This window comes from Haliaeetus albicilla, chromosome 3 (genome assembly GCF_947461875.1).
Source record: "Haliaeetus albicilla chromosome 3, bHalAlb1.1, whole genome shotgun sequence".
NCBI lineage: Eukaryota > Metazoa > Chordata > Aves > Accipitriformes > Accipitridae > Haliaeetus > Haliaeetus albicilla.
Window position 1 is genome coordinate 19,662,579 of NC_091485.1, and position 18,263 is coordinate 19,680,841.

The 18,263-nt window shown below is 40.2% G+C and overlaps 1 protein-coding gene across 13 annotated transcripts in view; it reads left to right on the plus strand.

Moving 5' to 3' along the window:
* The window catches only part of PIEZO2 (piezo type mechanosensitive ion channel component 2), a 313,412-nt gene that overhangs the window by 161,212 nt on the left and 133,937 nt on the right, over window positions 1–18,263 (plus strand). For all 13 annotated transcript variants that reach the window (XM_069778971.1, XM_069778960.1, XM_069778966.1 and 10 more), the window contains exon 5: window positions 12,070–12,232. In XM_069778971.1, coding sequence (XP_069635072.1) covers window positions 12,070–12,232 — 163 coding nt within the window. The remainder of the gene's footprint in view (window positions 1–12,069; window positions 12,233–18,263) is intronic.

Below are 18,263 nucleotides of genomic sequence, written 5' to 3' on the forward strand. Positions count from 1 at the left end.
CTGTGGCAGACTCTTTTGCAACACTAATTGTGTAACTACATCTTAGTCTTAAAAGGGGGGTGGTTTTAAGCTACCTTGTCTCCGGTATGCTAGCCTGATTTCTGCACTATGAGAATGAATTGAGCGGCTGTTAGATATCTGATTCTGTAAACTGCAGACAACCAAACTGCCAGGGTGGAAACAGTAGTACAATTTTTCTATTTGATCCATATTGCTGCAAACGGCAGCGTATCTAGCTTATCTTGTGTCTGTCATCTCTTCTTCCCTCCCCTCCCACTGTCACTGCAGTGCCATAAAATTTCTTTCTTCTGCTTCAGCATGTAAAAAACTACTTTGATTACTTTTTATTTATTTGCTGTCTTCCTGTAGCTCAAGTGTATGTGTGTGTGTGCCATCAGACTGCATCCCCCTGCTATGTGATGACATTGGCAAGTGATTGCACAACCGAAAGATTCATTGCTATAATAGATGCAGTTGTGAATGAACAGTCAAATCAGCTGTAACTTTTAAATTAAAAACTTGCCAGTGAAAAAAGTAAAGCACATGAAAGCAAAAAACAAGGATAAGAAGTTGTACAGTGATATAAAAATAAAGCCTGATATAACTGAAAGGTGAAAGAATACATTTGTGGATTCTGTAATAGTATTCTTTCACATTCATTTAATAATTTTCTTCCTGCTAATAAAGTTTTTTTAAGTAAAACCCTGATTTTTTAAAGTAAAAAACTGATTAGCTCTGTATCTAAAGCATGTTCATCATGATACACTAGTTGCAACAACCTCACTGTGCACAAGTCCTAAAATACATTTGAAGTGTGGTCAAATACTCCTCTTTTTGAGAGCTCTGGAAATGCTCAGAGTGACTAGAAAACTAACTAAGAGAGTTAAAATCAGGTACATGGAGGCCTTTTCTATATGCAAAAAAGAAAGTAGCTGAATGAACAGAAAAATTTAGTAGACTGTATTAAAAAGGAAGTTTATTATTAAATGCTCTGGGCAAATAGTGAGCTAATGTGAAAGAGTAATGTAAACTGGTGAATAATTAATCAGAAAAAATAGAAGAAATTAATGAGGTTTCTTTATTTCAGAAAATAACATTTGTGTTGAAAAATTAATCTAACCCTGGAAGAGAACTCTATAGTATAGGGTTTTTCCCATTTTTTTGACATGAGTAAATGTTCTGTACCGACTCTTCCAAGCAGCCAGTAAATATTCTTTTCCATATGCATATAATGAGAAAAATGGAGCAGAGGTTAACACCCTCGGTTCACTGGGGACTCATGTGGCCTCTGCACACTGTCAGAACGCAAAGGAATATATACTGTTATTGTGAAATCTGGATGAATTATAGGAATTTACTGAGATGCCAAGATTTCCCTTCATGGGCTACCATTCAGAGGAGAAAAAGACATGTGGGAGGAAAGAAGAGATGCAGGACTTGATGCTCACATCTGCTCCAGTTCAGTGCTGCTAGAAATCAGATCAGTCTGCCCCCATATTTCATTTCCTTCTGTAATCTTGACCAATAATTTATAATTGGTATCAGCTGATCATCTGGCGCTCTGTTTCCATGGCAAAATGAGTGAGCAAAGAACTTGATCCTCCTACTCTTTACTGTCCAAGAGACAATAAAACTTTGAAAGACAAAGATCTCTATTAATTTTTAATGAAGTCTCTGAGACATCCTCCTAGTCAATCTCTTTTCATTATTTCTGGTATGCCTTGTTTTTTTGGGAAACAGTGCTTTAGGAATCCATGTGAGCTGCGATGCAGCTTTGTTAATTGCAGGCAGCATCATTATGATTTTTATCTGGTATATCAGCTTTCTTCAAGTCTGTATTCTAGGTGAAGGTGCTTGGAGAGGACCTCTGGAGAGCAATTCCTGAGTCGGAAATAACACATATGCTGCCACATCCCTTTGCAAAATCATGCTCATAAACCAGTCCCTCAGCTCCAGCTGCTCCTTCAGTCCTGTCTCTGCTCTGCGAGCTATTCTGGCAAAGCTAATGTTTTGCAGAAGTGACCAGTACAACTCCAACAGGAGTCAGGGAGGCTTTTAATGCTGTTCCCGCTCCTCTCTCATTAGGAACACTACAGGCTCTAACTTAGCAGCTTTTCATGGTGCACGCTTCAATTTTGTGCATGTTTGCAAAACACTGATTGCCCATTCAGTTTAATGTGGAATATTAATAATATGACCGTGTGAGGACAGTTTTAATTACTGAGCAGAAAAAGGGTGATTCCTCTTGTTAGTATGTTCAGTGAGTAGTCTGAAAACCAACAGATCAAAACTGGATTATTTTTAAGGTAGACAGCATTGTAGCCTGTGGCAGGAAGATGACAATAATTAAAATTGGTGTTTTCAGAAAAAAGTAAAAGACCTAGTATTTCCCGCTGTATTCAGCATTGGTGTGGCCTCATCTTGAGCACTGTGCACAGTGCTGGGCACCACCATTTTAGAAGGATGTGAAGGTCCTTGAGCGCGTCCAGAGGAGGACAACCAAGCCAGTGAGCGGGCTGGGAGGCATGTCCTCTGAGGAGCGGCTGAGGACTTGGGCTCGTCTCATCTGGAGAGAAGGAGGCTGAGGGGAGACCTCATTGCTCTCTGCAGCTTCCTGAGGAGGGGACCTGCTGGTCTCTTCTCCCTTCCTTTCCCTTCCCTTCCCTTCCCTTCCCTTCTCTTCCCTTCCCTTCCCTTCCCTTCCCTTCCCGTCCCGTCCCGTCCCATCCCGTAGGAGACTTAGATTTTCAAGAGGGGGAGCTGTGGAAGGGGGTCATTCAATCTAGCAAATGTTAGCAGAGCACAGCAGGCCTTTTGTCATCCTGATACTTCTCTGCTGGCCCCCTCCACAAGAGTGTTATACTGGCTGTATATTTATGACAGGAGAATTCTCAGATCCCATGGTGGCAGCTTTTAGTCTTTTTATGTGACACCAGTGGTTAAAAAACAAAAAAGGCTTAATAATTCTCACAGGTGGCCCTTTGATAAAACCAGGGAGACAAATAGGAGATCATGAGGCACAGGGATGTAAATCAAACAGGTAAATTTACTTTCTGCTAACAACTGCAGCACATGTGCAGTCAGCAACCTAATGAGATTAAATGGGAATGAAGCTTAAAGTTGAACAGGGGTATTTTTAATAACTTAAGAGAAAATAATCCATTTCTACCACATTGAAACCAAAAGCTGAAAACTGAGTGGTTTTTACTCTATGTCATTTCTAACAGCATGCTAGAGTATTCTAGGTACTTTGCAAAAACAAGAGCAACCTCATGTCACTTAGGTACCTACAGACTAATAGATGCTATGACAAGTAAAGGACTACCAGGAAATTGAAGGAAGTAATGGCAGAGCGATCTCTAACTGAGGCTTTGTAGTTACTAAGTGTTAGATTTTATACCTCAGCTATGTTCTTCTTGCTAACTGCAGTTGAGGAGAAATTTCCTCTGCACTCAGACAATTGTATCATCTCCATGTAGGATTCTTGCGCCTCTGAAGCGTGTCATTGTGTCACGTTGACCTGATGGTCTGGACTGCCCCAGCAACGGCATAAGGTCCTCTCAGAAGTCATCTCCATTCAGGAGGAATCTTACTTATCCAACTCTTTGTGTTAGGTTTTTAGGTTGCTTGTTTCCTGCCACCCCTTGCACTTATTTTCTTTTCAGCTAAATTAATTTCGGCTAACTTTTCTCATGGCATTTAACCTAGGGATTCAAAGGAAACTAACATCTGATAGAAGGTATTTTATGGCCTGCCTTGTTTGAGCACTTGAGTTGTGAGACTGTTGTCAGTGTTTTTCTTGGCACAGCCCAGCCTCCTGCAGTACAGTGGTAGCTGAGAGCAATACAGTGGTAAACCCACCAGCAGCAGAATGTGAGCCAGTCTTTGTTTTAATCTGGAGAGCAATCAGCATTGCAATTAGTATCCAAAAACTCTCTAGGACACATGCTTAACGGTTTGGCTTTGTGTTTTATGTTGGTTTTGTTGGTTTTTGTTAATGAATAAATCATATGAGATCTCCAAATAGCAATTGGCACATGAAACAGAAGGAAGCCTGTGGCCGGTCAAGTACTAGCATACCATGTACAGGGTCTGACCAGCCTGCTGCAGTGTGCTGACAAAGGGCACCCAACCGGGAAGTAAACGTGGGAGCACTCCACTTCAGCTCCTTTTTGCACTGTTTCGATCTGAGCAATACTGTCCTTTTCAATGCTCAGCCAAGGTAAGAGTCTCCCACGCTGGCAAAACAGTACCACAGTTGCCTCCTGCACCTGAGACAGGTCTTTGGTGGCCACACATCCCAGTCGCTGAGTAGATAGCCTCAAGCAGCATAGGGAACTAGTCCTCTCCCCTCCCACATGTACATGGACTGTTTGCCACCCAGGAATTGTATCATATGCTCCATTTATGGAAAAATTAGAAGCAACATCTCAGGGCATTGGGACATTTAGTTTGCCACTGATTTCTACTGCTCTTCTTTTTCGACTGGGTGCTGTAGAATTGAACAAAGTGCACCAAGGATAAATCAGGGTGTTTCTTTTGGCCAGTTTTAATGAAAATCAGCTGGTGGTGAGGGAAGATGTTGCACATGTGCCCCTGATGCCCGGAGCCTGCTTCCCGCAATGCCCATGTGCTCTTGCCTCTTAAGCACTGGGATTTTCAGGCAGGTGATGGTGGGGAAGGTTAGACATTGCATTCTGTCCTGGCCCGCTTGACGCTGCAAAGCGCAAGATGGGCATGTCCAGAGCAGGTAGGGTAGGCTGGGAGCTGTTTCATGTGGAAGAATTGAAGGTCTTGGTGAATGGTCCCATCCCTGCAAATGTGGCACTTGGATAGTTTTGAATTGGGAATGGGAAGGGGGCTGGGGGGTGGAGGGGCCCCCCATGCACTCGCTGAAGTGCGATGGGCACTCCAGCTTGAAGCATGGCATTTCCTAGTGGCTGCGTGCCTTTACTTTGCATCAAGAATCATCTGGCTTTGTAAAATGACAGTAATTTACAATGTCGCTTGCTGTAATTGGGGGAAATATTATTCCCGCCTCATGCACAGCTGACTCGAAAATCTAGACATGTCTTTTACTTTCTGTGATTATATTATATGCTGGCTGTAGAATCAAATAAAAAGTAGTTTGAAGTGATGATCTGTTCATGCTCCAGCCAGCGACAGCTGCAGAGAGAGGGAGCAAATATGTTTTGAAATAATCACTGAATGTCAGCCTGCTTCAGTCTTTTCAGCACCTTCTTTTGGTCAGGAATATTGTGGAACATATGGATATTTGTATGCCTTTATGTAAACACTTTGCTGTCAGTCACCAAGTATTTATGAGCATTATGGACACATGTAACTGTGAGTGTTTTACAGCAATCAATGAATAGTGAATTAGTGCTTTAGCCAAATCCCTATACAATGTGTGCGTAAGTTAGAAGCAAGTGAGAAGTGTATATACTTGCAATGGAAAGTCTCTTTGAAGATTTCAGACCAAAATGCACCTACAGCTGAGGTGTCCTCAGGTCTCTTCTGCTCGCTTTGGCTCTGCCTCCATCTGGCATCGCATTCCCAGGCCACGTTCCCATTTTGACCTGAAATAATTTGTGCTGCGGATGGGCTTGTCACTTCCACAGCACAGTGGGGGCTGGCGTGTGCAGCACCGTGGGTGTGGAGGGGAATGTGCTCACTTCCCCTTGGCTGTGCAACATCAGTCCTGCTCCACACTTGGAGCTGTGGGACACGGGCAAAGCGAGCTGGATGTTGTACTGTCACGAGTCTGGCAGTAGCACAGCTGAGCGCTTTGCGTGATAGCTGCTAAATCCCAGCTAAATGTTATGTCTTCTGCGTGCTGCCCTGGGCAAGCTGGAATTTGCCCTTTATTAGAACATCAACGAACAACAAGAAACAGCGGGGGCTTTAAAAAAGAAAAATTGGCATGAACCAACATTTTACGTTTTGCACATATCCATAATTTCTTAATGTTGAATGTTTTATGCAAGCAATGAGGCACCAAAACTTGGCAATGTGCATTTAGTTTCAAATAGCTGCTCTCTCTGCATAGCAGGGTTTGGAAAGCAAATGTTTGGTTAATACGTGGTTAAGCACTGTTGCAATATAGAAAGTGTTCTTCATTGCAAGGTATCTTTCCTGAGAAAGTGCAGTGTACTTTCGGTTTTTGAATCTGTGCAGACATAGTTTATAAGCAGTGATTAAGATTTTACAAATACTTCAGAAGCCCTTTGAACTTCCATGTTGGGTAGGTCAGTGCATGCTAAATATTTTTATAAGTATTTTCTATGCATTTTTGCTTCCCTCTTCCTCCCACTCTTTTACTTTGCATGAACAAAATTCTCCCAAAGTGCAATTTCAGGTATTTTGGGTAAAACACATGGCATCCTCTGCATGAACTGAGAGGACAGTCACATTAAGGTAGTGCAGGATTAAGACTGATCATGCACAGCCCTGGGGATATTAATATTACTAAGTTCTTTGGGGTTTTTTTGTAACGTAATTTATTATAATTGTGGGTGAGCATGAGGTAAGGAAAGGACTAAAGGCACGCCTACCAGTGCTCAGCAACTCGCATACTTTACCCACAGCAGAGGTTTGCCCTGAGGGTCATATCAAAGTTGCCATGTGAGCCAACATCATATCGAACTTCTCCTTTGAACCAGACGGGACAAGCCATGCCAGCATGAATACAGAATGTGAGCGTCCCATGTTCACTGAAGCGCTGGTTGTGACTCAGACCCAGATAAGTTAAGTGGGAGTTTCCCAGCAGAGTGAGTACAGAGGCATCCTTAGTTCAAACTGAGAGAGGACAAGGGGCCTCTTTAACTTGTTTCCAGCTGCAACCGTTCCCAAGACCCACTTCCAACAGCAAGGATCGGCAAGCACATCTCCAAGGCAATCTGGTTTCTAGTCTTTGGTACCCTCAAAGTTTCCACTATTTTGGGATCACAGAGGGGATGCTAGTGTTAAACAAATCATTCACAGTACTGCATAGCACTTATGTGGTACTGCTGGTCCACGTTTCCAGGGGACCATGCTCATGATTCTTAGGTCTGATTTGCCTCCAATCCAGGTGATTGCAGTGGCAGATGAAGCCCATGGGAATTGTGCTGTAAACATCTATGGTGATGCATAAATTACTCTCAAGTATTAGATCCACTTGGAAATATCAGATGTCTTACAAAGACCAAACAAGATGAATGGAAAGTATTAGCGTCTATGCATCTCTTCCGGAGTTTATCACCTGTAAAGTGTTAATAGTGTTACCTAATTGCAGTTTTATTAAATCAATTTGTTAGAAAGTAAACAGGTGCTATAGAAAACCCCTGAGGGAAGAAAAGAAAAGATAGTATAGTATGCAGTGAATAAGGCTTTTGAGAAATTTTTAAAACTATGATAAAAAATAAAGTTTAAAATACTTTGTTTATCCAGTATTCAATATAAAATCAAGCTTTTTACAGGGCTTTAATCTGCAGGCATTGTTTGATTTATTGTTTAACATAAGCTTAACATTGTGATATATTGCTGATGCTGAATTAATTTGAGTTCTGTTTAAAAAAGACTGGGTGTTCTTTTTTTCCCTGGGTTTTTTTCCTCATTTGTTTGTTTGTAACAAAATACTAACTATTTCGAGTTTGAAGTTTATTGTTTTTCATGCTATATGTGGAGTATTTTATATACTATTATGCATGTTGCTTTACACGTGTGTTACTATATAGTCTGTTTTTTATTGAAGTCATTGCAATTTGAATTCTAACAGCTCTGCTAGCTGTTTCTTTATTGTTTTATTCTGTAAACCTGAAATAAAGAGGAAGGTAATGTGTCTGCCATTCTAAGGAAATCAAATCAGACCAGGTAAGGCAGTATTAACACTTCACTGTTCACCAAAGCATTGTGCATTCAGCAGAAGATGAGTAATTCTAATTTGTGAGAAATGGTTATTCTAAAAAGGAAAAAAATGAAAAATTTATTTTCAGAAACTCAAATGCTGATTTCTAGAGCACCAAGCAAGAATGTAGTGTTTAAATTATGCTGGCTTCACTTCTTCAAGGCATTTGGGTTTTATTTCACTGCTAGTGAGTATACATGAAGAGAGCAGTTTTAATGTGTATGTCCACAGCTAACTCTATTCTCAATGCAGATAAACTGGGAGATCTTGCCTAGTAATTTCTTTAGCACCAATGAACTTTAGAAATGGACCAGGGTCACACAGTCCCAGAAAAAAATCTATGTAAACACAGAAAATGAAGATGATCTCTTTCTAAAGTAGTTTAAATTTAAAGTATACAGCCCAAAAGCAACAGGGGAACACAGACTGACTGGTGAGGAAACTGCTGTATTAGGAGTCAGTTGATAGGATAAAACAGTTTCACATATTCATGCAAAAGTCATAAAATCCCTTTTGTCCCACAAAATTTATTTTTGTTACAGAGGACCTCTTGCAACCCTAACTGTAGTAGTCCCTTGCCTTAGAAGTTGCATGCAATGGAATTTACTTGGTGAAGGGAAGGTAGAAAAACATTTCAAACCCATAACTTCTTTTGGGGGGGGGGGGCTGGGGGTCCTGTTTTCTTCTGCATTCTGTAAGAAAGAACAAAAGGGGGAAAATAATTCTAAAGCTGCCACTTACTGTAATTACATTTCAGAATATGTTTCTGGCTGAGTTACAAGCTTCAGTCAGAGGCATTTATTACAATTAAAGTTGCCCTGTAGGTAAGTTAGTTTAGGTGAATAAATGATGCTGTACTAGTTGTAGATCAAGGGCTATGACCAATTCATTGCACGCTGTGATTCCTGCAGGGATTTCAAAAAGCTGTTCCTCTAGATCTCCTGAATAGGTTTCCTGTGCTTCTGTTTTAACTTTGTCGTTAGCCTCTTTTGGAGCAAAGAGCACAATGCATAGACTGTTATCAAATGCAAAATATGACCATGTGTGAATGCGCAAATAAAGTGAGAAATGTTTGTGGAATGATTGCAGTATTTACCAGTCTTTTTTGTGCTGCCAGAGATAACAAGTGGGAATAACTGATTTTTGTTTCAGCTGTTGCTGTGAAAAACTGGGGAGCAAATTGCTTGGGGTCGAATGAAGCAGTTTATTATTCTGCTTTACAGAAGAATATACATTTCACTATTTTCAAGTGATCTTTTGTTTCCTTTTTAATTATCACACTGAGGTCAATTTGTTTTCCTTCTCATGGGGAGACAGGGACAGCATACATTTGTGACTGGTTTTGGTGAATAAACTATTCATGTGCAGAATTTTTCCCTGCTCTGTGGTTAAGTATCACTGTTCAGGCTTGCTATTGCTAGCCTGAACTGTACATTACATCTTTCACAACAACATGCTAAATGATTTATTTTGAAAGATCAGAAGCACTTGGTTTGGGTTAGTGGAAAGAAATGTGAGCCGCGACAGAGGCAGTGTTCCCGCAGGGGTCTGCCCTTGTTCTGGGGAGTGGGATACGTGAAGGAAGACCCAGCGTGGCTCCACGGGAGTACAATGTGAGGAAGGAGAACCTGGTGTGACTAAGAAGTGCTGGCATTTGACAGCTACCACCTTTTAATTTGTTTGTGCGTGAGTGGTTGAATCTGATGGACTTGTGCTATAAGTTCAGAAGTGATGCAAAATTAATTTTAGATGTGACTTCATACCTGTGTACAGAAAAAGCTCACTTGGACAACTATTGCATAGAAGTAATCTGATCCATTTTTCAATATGAGACTAGCAAATTTATACTGTTCTTACACTAACTGATACTGGATTCAGGTTTTTTTTCAACTATTTCAAAATAAAGCCCGAGTGATGCTTTCAGAATCAAGAATTCAGATTTTGTTGCCACTTATTTAGTAAAACCATTTTAATAGGCATGTTTCCGCATAATGATCAGGATAAGTGAAACTAATTCATTATTGGTTTTGTGAATCCTGTTGTTGGGAATTAGGTTCATTAAACGTGTACTTTTTACTGCTTTCTGCCAAAGGAGAAAGTGCCGACTCAGTGCCTTGAACTAGCTAACCTTCATTGGCAGTAAGAGCTACGGTACTGCAAAATGAACTGACACACGTCAAGCCTGTATTTTCTGTAATGTTAAACAGATTGACTGTGCTGCCATATGCCAGTTGACTCTACAGCATGCTTTACTTGAAGCAGCGGCACAAAAACCACACAAGCAATCCAGCAAGGACATTGCCATCTAACTCTTTTACAAGCCTTTCAATGACTGAATTTTTTTCTGTGCTTCAGTACAACTCGAAGCCATTAGCAAAACGTTTTCAAGCTACTTAGCTGCCATATAGTGCATGACCATTCAGGGTTAATCTGTAACAGCAAAGAGCATCAGAGGAGGAAGTTTTCTGGCTGCATAATTGCAATTTCTTTCTTTTCCAAGAAGCTGCAATTTCAAATCTTAAGTTGTTTTCCTTAGGCAGCACCTTGTCAGTTTATTCCATGTCTATGTCTGACCATGGGAAGAAGAACTAGACCTTGAATTTTCCCTCTCCTGTTTTGAAACAATTCAGTAGTACTTCTGTGTCCATTTCATAATTGTGCTACTGGACAGTATCCCACAGACCTGCACATAGCTCACTGCTTCCCATGATACACACATCTGTACATGTTGAAACAAACATTAAAGCTAGCTTTCTGGTCACTTCCCTTATTCCCACTTTGGGCGTATGTTATTTTGCAAGATACATGGCAGTGGAAAAGCTGTGTGAGCAGCAGTGATGGAAATGTAGGATTTGATCTCGGACATAGGAGCAGGCCAACAAGACTCCTGACAGTGGTTGTGTTGTAATCACATTAGAGACTTTCTAGATACTCCAGATCTGCAGTTAATGGCAGCAGTTGCAGGTAACTCCTTCACAAATAGCTTTTTTTAGGCTTCAAAGCTGCTAGTGTTAGGATAAAGAAAGGCCAGAGGTGATCTCTTCTTTTGCATCTGTAACACAACCTGTCAAGGTTTTCTACCAGTTCAGGCTATGAAGAGCTAGTCTAGCGCATTCACCTATGCCCAAGGAGCTATACAGATGCCTCACCTGTCCTCAGAACTGATTATGGACATAAAGCCCTATAAAAAACTAAATTAAAATTAAAATTGGAGCTGCATATTTAAAATGTGTTAAATTCAAGATTGGCAGGTACATGCTGTACACTTTCAAATAATTAAGATTATATCCTCTCATTAATAGTTAAAAGTTCAGTAAGTCCATGCAGCAGCTTAATAAACTGTTCATTGTGGCACTAAATCTGAATCCAAGCTTTTCATTTTAACAGTGAACCAAATTCAGACACCACATCCAAACCCATAAAGTCATATTTCCCAGCCTAAACAATTAGATCTGCACAATGAAGCAGTGCAATTATTTTTCTACATGAAATTCATCCAGCCTTACAAATCTTTCAGAGGAGAAGAAAGGTTTTCTTGGTGGGGACATAACACTTTAGTTATTATTTAAATATTTGTACTTAAATATTAGTACTTAAATACCCAGAAAGGTATTTAAGAGGTCTAGTTGAATAAAACATATTAACAGTTAACATAATAAAAAATATTAAAATATTACAGACTTTCTGGTTGTTTCTCTGTGTGCCAGGAATGATTAGGGGTGACATGAATGCTGTCTTGTCTTTGCTTGACCTCCTTGGTGGAGCTGGATGCTGTTGTCTTTGCAAAGGATGCCAGTAAAGGGATTGTGATTTCTACCCATGGATCTTCTAGGGACTCAGCTGAAATCTTTCTTGTTGAATTTGAAGGTTGTTCCTGTGTTGCTTTCTACAAAATGGATTCAGAATTGTGTTAATCAAAACACTGAGTATCACTAAAACATGAGTATGTGAGCTCTGAGTGAATAATGACTTATTCTGAATTTCTGGAGAGCAAAAATATCTGTCTGTCTAGATCTTGATCTGTTGTTGGTCATACTTCTCATATTGTGAAGCTTTCTTATTATTGGGGTTTTGGGTTTTTTTCTTTGCCTTGAGCTAACTTTCTGTTACAGTTGAAAATGTCATTAGAAGTAACAAATGTTTCTTTGTTTTTTTTGTTGTTTTTTTTTCATCCCATACAGTGTGAAAGGAGCAGATGCTGGCAACGTGATCAGACTATTTGTACCAGATATTGGGATGTTCATTGCTAGTCTGACAATATGGCTCATCTGCCGCAACATGTTTCAGAAGCCAGTAACCGAGGATGCAGCACAGTGCAACATGCAATTTGAAAATGAGGAAATGGTATCAAATACACATTTCTATCTGTATGGCTTTTAAATAATAGTGAGCTTTGGCATTCCTGTCTGGATGTGCTCTGAAATGGTTTCATGAGGACTGGGTATGTTAAGAAGTGAACTTTCTTTCAGGAAACTAAACAATTGTTTTTAAAGTGGAAAAGCTACAGCTGTTACCATCTTGAGAAAACAAAGCAGGATATGAGAAGTGGTAGATATTCTACTGAATTTCTCAAATTGTTTTGAGTTAAGAAATGATTGTGACAGTCGATCACAAATTGATTCTTCACCAGAGCTGCTGGTTAAGCCCGACAAGGTTGTTTTGCTACATACATTGCTCAGTTTCTTAGATAGCATCCATATTTCCAAACTTGTTATCCAAGAACAACAGCAGCATCTGAGTGATTATCAGAAATGACTCTTAGGAGAAGGGAAGAGAGACTGTGTATTACATTCATGGAAGGAATTATCTAAAACTGTGGTCATACTGAGTGAGCTTGAGGATAATTTTGGGGAATGGCTTAGCTGGAAGTGTTGATGTGTTTGCTGTGTATTTTCCCAGTGGGAAGAAGAATGGCAGAGATACCAAAGGCAGAAAAATCCACAGAAAAAGGGAAGCAATTTTATAATATAAAAAGCCACAGTGGGAATTTAGCCCAGGGTGCAGAGAAATTCCTACTACTGATCTTAACATGTTTTTTATCAGACTGTCTAGCATGCCTTGGGTCTCATTTTCTGTCTTCTTTTGCGCGTGGGTGGAATGTTTTTTTCTTTACTCTCAAAAATCTGTTTTTAGGGGAGACGCTTACAACTTGCACATTTCAAATAGAAATTGCACTTTGAAGTGGGTAAATTATTTAGGGGGACCAGCTGCCCATTTTGGTGCCGCTATAGAGAGGAAAAAAAGCCTCTCTGCATGTTGCCATGTTGTCTGGATTGTGGTATTGCCAGAGTTGCTAGCACATGAGAGATAAGTATCAGGACTGTGCTTTATACTCAGTTGCAGTTGTAAGATTGCAGCTTTTAACTACATGTTGGAGGATATGTAAGTCTGGGTCTGATGAGTGTATGCAAGGTTTTGCTGTGTCTCCTGGAAGCTGGTTTTGTCAGCTTTAAATCTGCTTTATCATTTGAGCTGTGCAGAATGAGCAGGCTAGAATCTGGGGCTATACCCATAAGGGGAAATGTTTGAAGTATTAAGAAGTGTGGCTAATTAGAGTTGCATTTTACCAAAGTGGGCTCTAACAGACTTCTTTGAAGCCCTTGATCTCCTGGAAAGAAAGCATGCACGTGCGTAAAACAGGAGTAATCTGATGGCAGAAGCTCAGGAGAAAAACATTCAGATTCCTCTGAATCTAAATGATGATGTTCAGATACTCACTTTTTGTTTGGTTTAGAGGTAAGCCTGAGCCTGGAGTCTGGGTCAAAGGGAGCTCAGTCTCCCAGAGAGGATGGGTGCTGGCTTCCAGACAGGTTTCAATAGTCATTTGCCTGGAATGCAAGGGAAAAAACTGAGCTAACAAACACTGATTACATAGCACAGAGTGTAGCTTTAAATTGGGTTGGTCCTAGGCTGGCTGCCTCAAGGCAATCCACCAATGCAACTAAATGGGCCAGAATATTCCACAAAAAAAAAAGCTTGGGGGAGAAGGGGAAAACTTTGACTGCAAAGAAATATTGATACTGGGCAAATAGAAATCTGCGTAAATGTGTTCTACTTCTTCACATCAGAGCTCAGCAAATATTATTTGTGTTCTGTAAACTGTATGTATTACAGAATATTTAGTGAACACAGCAGCTGTGTTTAGATTTAGTGACACCCAAAACTCTATCACAGGCATTTTTTTTAAAAAAGGGATAATGGTTACTGCCATGTGAGGTGATCCCCAATGCTTTAAGGAATTCTGATCTTCACAGCTGAAATGATGAATCTGCATCAGAATAACCTGCTTGTTTTTTAAAAATGGAGTGAAATGGAGAGTGGAAAATTAAATACCTATTAAACACATTTTTCCAAACTTCAGCTTTCTCTTTCTAGGTGTCTGCACATAACATCCTGGAATCATTTCTGCTAGTTAGGAGGAGGCTGCAGAAGCAGCTGAATCTGCTAGGAATATGTATTTGGCAGGACTGACTGTAAGGAACCTAATGCATATCAGAGCATGCAGCTGAGTGTCTGAATTTGGGAGAATATTGGCATGATCTAAAATGAGTCCAAACTGTGTGGGTTTCACATGATAATTTTCAATTCTTCCTTGGTAGAATACACTGGAAAAGGGAAAACTAAGTAAGTGATCAGTTCTTTGAATTCTGCATTAGCTGACTGATGCCTGTGGCTGCGTGTTGGGGAGGCTTTCTACTGATGCTGTAACTCCAGTGAATTAGAAAACACGGAATGAGTTGCAGCAATAACTGCCCTACAAACAAACGCTTCAGGAGAAGTGTTGAGCTTGGTACTGTGCCTCCAGAGGAAATAGTCCTGGGTTTGTTAGTCCAGCCACGTAGCCAATTTCAGAGTGGAAGAGCTTTCGCTGTGAGTCCCTGCCACCAGTCATCAGAGGTTTGTGGTACGAGATTTTGTTAAGAATGCATCAGCTGATTTGAACAGGCTCAAAAGAGCCATAAGAGAGGTGTCTTTTCAAATTGCTAGATGCCTAGCCACAGATGGCTCTATAAATCAAGAAATCAGCAGTGTGACTTCCAGGCAAAAGCAGAGAGTTTGTCTTGCAGCTTTACCTTTTTGCATGAAATTATTTACATTGAGCGATTCTCAGACCTCTTTGCTTTTGGGGAGAGAGAAATACTGTGGAAATAGGCTTAATTAAAAAAGAAAGATTAATCTATCTATTCCTTCCAATATTTATGTATAAGAAAACCTGTTAAATAATTGTTTTAATACTTCTAAAAGTGACCTTTTCAAAGCTGCATGAATCCATCACATTTCAGTTGTTGTATGGGCATGCTGAAAAAATGCCTGGAGTTGAGTAGTAGTTTGTGATATTCAGTTGTGTGCTGTACTTCGTCATGGCAGTAGCCTCCAGAAACCAGCTGTAGAGTACAATGGATCAGATTGCTCATGGCTTGAGATGCAATTCAAAATAAGAAAAAGGATCAGAATCCAAATTAAGGACAAGAAGGATTCATGGAAAAATGGATGTCCTTCTTCATTACACTGCATCCAACTTTAAGGGAAACAGATCTCCATCAGAAAAGTGTATTCTACAGAACAGAACTGGGGGGGAGGAGGCTATAAGGCAGTGAGAGACTCTCAATTATTTGCAAGTAACGCTATCCCAGGAATAAGCAAAGAGTGTGGTTTTAATTAACAGTGAGTCATGAAGTAGGAAGGTCTGCCAGATACCAGGCTGCAGTCCAACTCATTACCACCCCTAAATGGTTGCACACTTGGAGCAAACGTGTCTGCAGGCCTTTTTTATTAGGGCTCACAAAATTTAAAGCAGGTGAATTCAGCTGGAGACAGGCCCGGATAGCAAATGCCGAAAAGCACAATGCCAGTCACAAGGTGTAAAAGGTGGAAGAAAATAAGAAAGAACAGTTAACTCCCAGCTGCAGCTGAAAGTATGACATTTTTGATTTGGTGCAGATGGCGGTTTATATGCCAAAATGCAGATACAGTATATACAGTCTGATAGGTTTTAGAAAGGAAGTAGCTTTTTCTTGAGACTGTGGCTGAATTGCCTAATATTGTAAGTGACAGTGGTGGGGAGGAAAATCCTTCTGAGATTGCACAACTTAAACTTTAGAAGAAGTGTTGGTCTTAATTGAAATACACAGTTGTAGTCTTCAATGCAACTTCGTCCCATGGCACTTGCTGCCTTGCCCATTCAAGCTTGTTTCTCATCCACGCTCTTCTAGAAAGCAAATGTGACCACTGGGTCTGTACTTTGTCCCATAATCTGAGGCAAGCTTGATCCCAGAGCCTCCACCCCTCCTCTTTTCTGCGGAAGGCAGAGATTTGTTTGGGATCTCAAAAAGGCAAAACAAAAAGAAAAAGAGAAAGAGGAAATTGTTTTAAACTAAACTCAAGTTTGGGAAGACTGTGAGGAGAGCTTGGCTTGGAATCAAGATACTGGACTGGACTCAGGAGGACCAGCATGGTTCTCACTTCGGCCACAAACCTGGTTTGTGTTCTTGAGTCTATTACTTCATCTGTCTCTCGGCTTCTGTGTCCCTTGGCAAATAGGAGCAGTAAAAATGCTCAGTTTCCTAGCTTTGTCATTCTAAACAGTGACAGGGCTATTTGTCCTACGCCTACAATGGGCACGTAGTACATCGAGAGCTCTCTTTTGGTCCAGGTCTCCAAGTGCAACTGCAATACATACAGGGCAGACTAGATAGGCTCTGAGAGCTACACATGTCCCATGCTTCATGCAAGGACTTCCTGGTCTGGAAATTGCCCATTTAGACCAGTATCCTCATCCTGAGAGTAGCTGGTACCTGCTGGATAAGGACAGTAAGCAAGGAAGGGAATACCCTTTCTCCCCATATCCAACGTTACAATTTGTCCTGATCTCTCCTAGTGAGAGACTGGCTTTAATCCTAAAACATGTGGTTTCAAATCCCTTCCAAAAAATGTTGTTTATAATTATAGCTACTCTGGATAATCTTGTTAAACATATAATTATCCAGACCCTTTTAAAACCTCATTAATTTCTTGGCTTCAGTGGCATCATGAAGCAAGGACTTCCACAATTTAATAAGTGCTCTCTGATTTTATGTCAAATTTAACACTCTTTAATTTTATGGAAGGTCCCTTGTATTACATGTTATAAAACACAGTGAGATGGTATAAGGGAAATCAAATGTATTTATTATCTTGCATATTTGTCCTTTTAAAGGTAAGCAATCCCTGTTCTTTTTTCAACTTCTTTTGTCATTTCCATTACGTTTTTCTGAACTAGCTATAGTTCTGCAATATTCTCTTGAGCTACAGAGAATATCAATGCCTCAGCATGTCAGGCAAGGACTTACTGTTGATTTAAATGATGGTATTATGACGTTCATTATTAGATTCAGAGATTGTTGGGTTGGACAGTTGTACTAGCGTATCGCCTACCTGGATGTCCTGTATAATATGGATAATTAGTTCAGCTTAGAGCACAGCTCCGAGAAAGATCTGATGTCCCAGTCCTTGTAGCTGCTAGCACCTTGCCATTTTTATTGGCTTCAGATGCAGAGATCTCCTTTGAGCTGTTTACAGTGGTACCCACAACCCTGTCTAGATGATCATCCTATTTTTCTTAAAGCCTGTGATGGGTATATTTTCCAAAGATGATTTATTGTTTTGTGTTTCTGTTAATTTAATTCTATTTTACCAGTATCAAACATTCACCTGACTTGATTAGCTCTTACTGATGTGGGACCCTTTGGCCCTGATTTCTCTAAACATCTTCTTCCCATATGCACTTCTTTTCCTTCAATATTTGCATCTCTTCAGAGATAGCAAATGATGGCTATTGTGGAAAATATTGTGGAAAATAGTACTGGTGATAAAGAGGGAAAAAGAACATCTTAGAGAGGTTTGGAACTTCTTGGCTTCTTTTAGCTTCCTGATGACGCCTCTTTTATTCCTCTTTTTTCTTCTCATTGTCATCTCTATTTAGCATGGCATTGGCTTACCTTTTCTAATTGGTTATAAATATTTCTTTGGTTTTGACCTCTGCAGAACTGGTCCAAACCAAGTTGGTCTTAGTGTGCTTTGGACGTGGTGTAAGTAGAATTTAATACCTTATTTCTGTGGTTTAAAAACAGTAGGTGAGGCTCCCTCACTGCTTTGCTTGTGATATTTGTAGTGGTGAAGTTTGCCAGACCTTACCCAGCTGCCTCCCTCAGTAACAATTCTAATGCATCTCAGCTTAACAAGGGTCAAAAGTTTACGAGTTATATTAGCTTCTTGGTTTGATGCACATGTCTTTGGATAAGTCTTAACACAAATACATAATTATACTACAGCAGTGCCTCAGCTACATAATGTTACATAGTGCAATACATTATGTATTTCCAAATGCTGTTAGCCT